Source organism: Triticum aestivum, chromosome 1D (genome assembly GCF_018294505.1).
Source record: "Triticum aestivum cultivar Chinese Spring chromosome 1D, IWGSC CS RefSeq v2.1, whole genome shotgun sequence".
NCBI lineage: Eukaryota > Viridiplantae > Streptophyta > Magnoliopsida > Poales > Poaceae > Triticum > Triticum aestivum.
In genome coordinates, this window is record NC_057796.1 from 478,151,899 (window position 1) to 478,158,192 (window position 6,294).

General features: G+C 44.9%; 1 protein-coding gene across 2 annotated transcripts; it reads left to right on the plus strand.

Moving 5' to 3' along the window:
* The first annotated feature begins 510 nt into the window (after positions 1-510).
* LOC123183194 (common plant regulatory factor 1) lies at positions 511-5,793 on the plus strand. Of its 2 annotated transcripts, none has more exons than XM_044595954.1 (12): positions 511-683; positions 1,813-1,895; positions 2,240-2,284; positions 2,379-2,471; positions 2,557-2,637; positions 3,564-3,697; positions 3,789-3,834; positions 3,919-3,961; positions 4,228-4,448; positions 4,630-4,707; positions 4,946-5,071; positions 5,186-5,793. In XM_044595954.1, the coding sequence occupies exons 2-12, from the start codon at positions 1,836-1,838 to the stop codon at positions 5,405-5,407; spliced, it is 1,149 nt and encodes a 382-aa protein (XP_044451889.1). In that variant the 5' UTR covers positions 511-683; positions 1,813-1,835; the 3' UTR covers positions 5,408-5,793. The 2 variants fall into 2 exon arrangements, with proteins under 2 accessions (XP_044451889.1, XP_044451890.1); XM_044595955.1 differs by having other exon boundaries at positions 1,817-1,895.
* The last annotated feature ends 501 nt before the right edge of the window (positions 5,794-6,294 follow it).

Sequence of the window (6,294 nt, forward strand, 5' to 3'; positions counted from 1 at the left end):
AGGGACTTGCATCGCGGTTTTATCCGTAGAAACTGATGATTTTTTTACATCTACAAAATATCTTTTTTCATGATCACCTATAAAGTACTCCCTCCATTTCTTTTTAGTCTGCATATAAGATTTGGTCAAAGTCAAACTTTGTAAAATTTGACCAACTTTATAGAAAAAAATCTTAACATCTACAATACTAACGCTATATGGTATGAAAATTAATTTCATGATGCATCTAACTATATTAATTTCATATTGTGAATCTTGATATTTTTATCTATAAAATTAGTCAAAGTTAATAAAGTTTAACTTTGACCACTCTTATATGCAGACTAAAAAAACGGAGGGAGTATCTATCGGAGAGAATGCTAACCCTAAAAAAAAAAAAGAATGTTTGCACCCAAACCTGTGGGACGCGAAGCGGGGTGCCCGTAGACAGCCGCTGACCCATGGCGCGCCCCAGTGGCCCAGTCCTTATCACATACACGTGTCCCGTGACGTGGCTCCAGCCTTTCGCGCCCCCCTCCAACTCTCCTTCCCCTCCCTCGCCTCTCCTGTCCGCCCCACCAGCACCACCATCACCATCTCCCTCTCACCGCGCACCTCCTCCCCGGAACCACCGCGCCGGCCCGCCCCGCGCCGCTGCCCGATCCGCGACAGCCAGCCCCGCCGCCCGGAGACCACCCTTCCAGGTGAGAGATCGACTCTCCCCCGCCCCCGCCCCCTGCCCGTCCAGTCCAAATCCGCGCGCAATGCTCGCCCAATTCCGCCCCGCTCGCCCTCGTCTTCGCCGTTACGAATGCGCCCTGCGGCGGGAGGGGAATTCCCCGAGCGTCCGTCGGGCCGTCCGTGCTCGACGGGCGAGCTCGCGCGCGTCCGGGCGGGCGGTACGCGCCTCGCCGGGAATTGATGTGGTCCGGGCTCCCCTCCCCGCGCCGCCGTGGTGAATCCCCTCCGATTTTGGTAGGAGAGAGTCCTGTGCGTACGTAGGAGTGCTAGTCGAATTCCCTTCCGGTGTTCGAGGCCGGTGCCGGAATTGGTAACAATACTAATACTACTACTAGTACTAGTTATTATTAGCATTTTAATTTAGTAGTAGAGGTATATACAGGCAGGGGCCGGCCGTTCGAGATTGGTTGGGGGATCAACCTGCTGTTAGTCTACGCTGCAGACCGACAGTGATGTCGCTGCTTCTCTGGGTTGTTTGCGTGTGCGCTTGAAACTGGGGACTTGGAGCATGCTTGATGCATTTGTGTCTGGGCTTTGGAACCTGCTGTGTTTGGGGGTACTGTTTCACCCGGCACCTCTGACCTCCGGACAGAGGAAACTCTTTCTTCTAGCGGTAGTTTGCACTTTGCTGACAGAGGAAACTCTCTTCCTTTCTTCCGGTGATGGTTTGCACTTTGGTTGGTGTGAATATTCCAGCATCAGAATTCTGGAACACCACGGTGTCTGTTTTCAGGATCACCCTCTACCTCTGCGTGAAACGCATTCCACCATACGGAAGATTGTACATCATATATGAGATTAAGTCACATGAACAGTCTATTTTCTTTTCGGGAAGAAACACTCTGGTTGGTTGGTTCTGTTGCGCCCCGAAATAATTTGCCAGTATGTGTCAAAACTCACTTTTGATGAAAACTGCATATTGCAAGGGAGATGCGCTACAGGTTTATTGTCTGCGGTGCTACGGAATCTCTCACCCACGCTATGCCCGGACCCATGAAAAGCTAGCACATGTGAAAGCTTACTTCACCTGTACTTTTAGTTGAGTAAATTAGTATATGGCATGTCGTTACAGTCTTGAATTCTACATGGCAGACAGGCAGGCGTTCAGTAAAGGCATGGCGCATGATGAAGCTGTGGCTGCCCAGAAGACTGGGAAATCAGGTTCACCTCCTAAGGTAAGAATCGCTGATTTACAAGTACCCGCTGGCCACTGAGATATTGCCTTCAAAGACAGGAAACTCTGATTTAAGAGGACTTGCTGACTGCTGAGAAATTGTCCGACCTTCTATGGCATGATCTTTCTGGAAATTAGTTGTATGATTTGTTATAAGCAATTCATTGCCAAAAGAAATATCTATGTATACAATTTTAAAAATCCGTAAATGCAGCAAAGAACACCACTGGTATCACTGGCCTTCAAAAATTAATATGCAGTGTCGTTGCCTTCTTGGCCTGTCAATACAACTCACCGGGAATTTTCATATGTGACAAATGGCTTATGGATCACCATCATTTGCAGGATCAACCAGCTCCCAGTCCATATCCTGATTGGTCGGCCATGCAGGTTGAGTGTTTTGCCGTTCTCTTCATCTCTGCAGCATATGATGCCACCCCCTTTTGGATAACACAGTAATAGCACTAACATCAAACCTTTACAGGCATACTACAGTTCTGGTGTCATGCCACCGGCATATTTTGCCCCAGCCATGGCTGCGGGTCATCCACCTCCGCCTTACATGTGGGGTCCTCAGGTATTTGTTTTTTTTTATCTCTCTGTACAGTGGTGTTTCTTCATGCACTGTATTGAATCCAAGTTCCTTCTCTTCATCTCTGCAGCATATGATGCCACCCCCTTTTGGAACGCCATATGCAATGTACCCACATGGTGGAGCTTACCCGCACCCGCTTGTGCCCATGGTAAACATCAGATTGCCCTGTGCTTCTTTGCATTTTGCTTAAATAAAACTCAATGTTTGAAGACGACTGCAACAATCATTATTTACTTTGCGAGGACGTAAGTGTGCCAGACTGCTAAATTGTTTTATTATTCCTACAATATAAACTAGGGGATAACACTGTCCCTATAAATTCCTTTTTTCCTTTTCTTTTTTGTCCAGAATTGAACAAAAAAGAAATCATGGAAGATGTTTTCTTCCCCCCATTAAGTCCGAGCCATAGAGTAAGAGTGAGATGAGTTTTCCAAATTCATCATAGACTCTCCCTATGGCTTGATAGGAGTAAGAAGCAAAGAGTTGTAACTTGGCAAAAAAAAGGGATTTATGCACCTTTTGTGAAAAATAAGACAAAATATATGTTATCACCATCTGGAGTAGTAGTATTGTGGTTTGAAGGACACAAGGATAGTAGAGTTCCATTATGTTGACTATGAACTTCAATTAAAATATGTTCCAGCACACTGCAATTTCGGAACAACCTAACATAGAAGCTGTGTTAGGAAAGATGTTACTACACTGCAATTTCAGAACAATCAAATGTTAAAGGGGTCATGTTGATGTTACTCGGATACTATTATGTTTCTTTTGGTGTGCTGTAATTCACCACCAGCTGCATAGAAGATCGTTTTTAGGAAAGATATATGGTGTGGCTTGATTATCAGAAGAAAAGATCCATAGTGTGCATCTGTATTCTATAACTTCTATGCAATATCAGATTCATACTCATTTGTAATGATCTATCATGCCCTTGGGCCATACTCATTTCCATAGTTATATTTTACTTCCAGCATCTGAACCTATTATGTTGTTATCTTCCTTGAACACAACTTCTAAGTTTCTCGTTCGGATTATTTCTGTTCATCTGATTTTTGTCTTGATGCTTTCAAGATGGCAAGTCCATTGAGCGTGGAGCCAGCCAAATCTGCAAACAGTAAGGATAAAAGTTCCAATAAGAAACTTAAGGAAATTGATGGGTCTGCAGTATCTACCGGCAGTGGTAACAGTAAAAAAACATCATCCAGGTATTTACATGCTTTTCTTCTGTTTCTGGAGTCAAGTATTCCCGTCCTCTTCTGGTAAACTGACGCTACTCTCTTCTGATGGTCAATTCAGTGGGGATTATAGTGGAGAAGGCTCCAGTGATGTTAATGATCTGAAGGTACCAATTTGGATGCGTGGTTGTACATGTATTATGTTTAGTGTCTGGACAATCCTGATTTAGGCTAAAACTTTACATGTTCAGGTGAGCGGGACTCCTAGGAAACGGAGCTTGGATGGTGGATTTGGTATTTCACTTTTCTAACGACTTGTTTAATTTTCAGAGGTTCTAGTATCAGTACCTACTTTGATTAGTCATTCTGCTGCATTAGCCATCTTGCACTGTAACACTTCTCTTATGCTTTTTTTTTGGTAGGCAAACTTGCATCTTTTTTCCTTTGCTTGGAAAATAGATACACTTGCTTCTTTGAGTCGCTTCGTAGCTGTAATCAAGTCCTATCCTAAGTTTCACTGTTGGCAAGAAAGTGGCTAATACCTTAAACCTTTTCTCCAGACACAGAAGCAACCGTGGCAGCAAGGAATAAAGATGTTGTAGCTTCTAGTCCTATAATTCGAAACGGCGCAATTTTGTCAAATCAATGCTTTCCAGCTCCAGTCATTAAACCCAGTGTTACCAATGTTGCTAATTCGAGGGCAATAGGCACACCGGTGTCTCCATTGCCAGGTGTTATGGGTCCAATTCATACCGGAATATCAACTGAATTATCATCTAAGGTACATTCCATCTATTGTTTGTTTAGATCCGATAGAAAATATGGATTATGACTGATTTTTTCACGCAACAACCCAATTCCTAGCGTTTTTTGTTAGGTTATTATTATTGTTACGCCAACAGTATGTGCTAGACCATTTCTGTTTCAGGGATTGACTTTTTTTTTGAATTTCTCCATGCCAGGATGAGAGGGAAGTAAAGCGTGAAAAGAGAAAGCAATCAAATAGGGAATCTGCTAGACGGTCGAGGCTGAGAAAGCAGGTATATTGTGTTGGCCTCATTTTCCTATTAACTCATAGGCTCTCTTGTATGTACTCTTTGATGAATGTGTTGCAATGTAGCAATATCCAATCCTCGAAAAGGGAAGGCAGTATCTGGAAACATGGACACGAAGCCGAATTGAATTTTCTCCCATATATGATTTACAAACTATTCTTTGCATCTTAGTACAGTGATACTGGGACGCGGTACTCCATTTGATAGTGTCCTTTTGGTGCAGGCTGAGACAGAGGAATTGGCCACACAAGTAGAATCGCTTACAGCTGAGAACACGTCTCTAAAATCTGAAATCGGCAAGCTAACGAAAAGCTCCGAGAAGCTCAGAATAGAGAATTCCGCTCTAGTGGTATGGAACTTTCTTTTTCAGTGATAACTGGTCTATCTTTACCATGTTCCATAGTTTGTTCTGGCCGGTGTTTGAATCTGCCTTTCTCTAACGGAAGAACACATCGTATCCCAGGTGAAACTTAAGGGCACCGCAGCACCGACCAGCGCAGAAATGCCTCTGGACAAAACAGCAGTTGCTGCACCCTCCTCCTCTCCTCGTGTCGTGGAGAATTTCTTGTCGATGATTGACGACACAAGCAAGTCAGGTGTAAAAAATCACATGGAGCACAGCGAGCCCAAGCTCCGCCAGCTCCTCGGCTCCAGCGCGACAACGGATGTTGTGGCTGCAAACTGATTGATCAGCCTCTCTCTGGCGCAGACTAATACCTTGCATGCGGCCTGGGGTTTCAGCAAGCTCATGCTGCTCACATAACATATCGGCGTGACAGTGTAGGTATTTTTATTTGGTGAGTATATTCAGGAACTCCGGCGGTCATATCTACTCCGTATTCCGGTTCCCGACGGCTACTGTACTTTAGGCACTGATGCTGAAGTCTCGGTGTGTCCATGTTTACACTGTAATTTTAATGAGCAGTGTTGTAATATAGGGGTGTTGCGCTTCATGCCAACCTTTCTAAAAACCTTTTGAGACCTCTGAACGTGTGGTGCCATACAAACTAAAACTGTGAAGACAGTATATGCAAGAGGTTGTGTGAAAATATACCGAAATTAAGTGTTTAACTTGGACCCATGTGTGTTGTTGCAATTTGTGCACTTTGTTTTTTGAGGAATCACTGCATAGGCACGCTGGCACAAGGTACATCTGCCAAGAATCGGTGTCAACCTTGCTGTTCAGTTTCCTTAACCGATGACACCGTAAAGTCGTCTATGATATTGGTTTGAGTAAATAGCATAAAACTACCACTTTTCGTGCTAGGGTTCTAAAAAACCACCACTTTTTTGTTTATGACGGATACCTATCACTTCTCAAAAAACCCAAATCGCCCGTTGCTAGCGTTTTGAACCGTTTTCTGACGGTCCGGGCCCGCCTATCAGGCCACGTCAGCGTCGCACGTGACGGCGAGGCCGTTAACGGCCGTTACTCGGACCGACCGGTGCGGTCGGACCGCACCCGCTCGCTCGCTGCCTTTCTCTCTCTGTCGGCAGCATCTCTCTCTCTCGCTCCTCCTTTCCCCCGTGCTCTCTGTCTCTCCCGACGATGGCGGCGGCGAAGAAGAAGGA

Bases quoted from the DNA above. Each gene is read 5' to 3' on its own strand.
- LOC123183194 (XM_044595954.1), top strand. From the start codon at position 1,836: ATGGCGCATGATGAAGCTGTGGCTGCCCAGAAGACTGGGAAATCAGGT. The intron at 2,472-2,556 runs GTATTTGTTTTT...TCATCTCTGCAG, and splicing joins CTTACATGTGGGGTCCTCAG to CATATGATGCCACCCCCTTT. The intron at 3,962-4,227 runs GTATTTCACTTT...CCTTTTCTCCAG, and splicing joins GAGCTTGGATGGTGGATTTG to ACACAGAAGCAACCGTGGCA.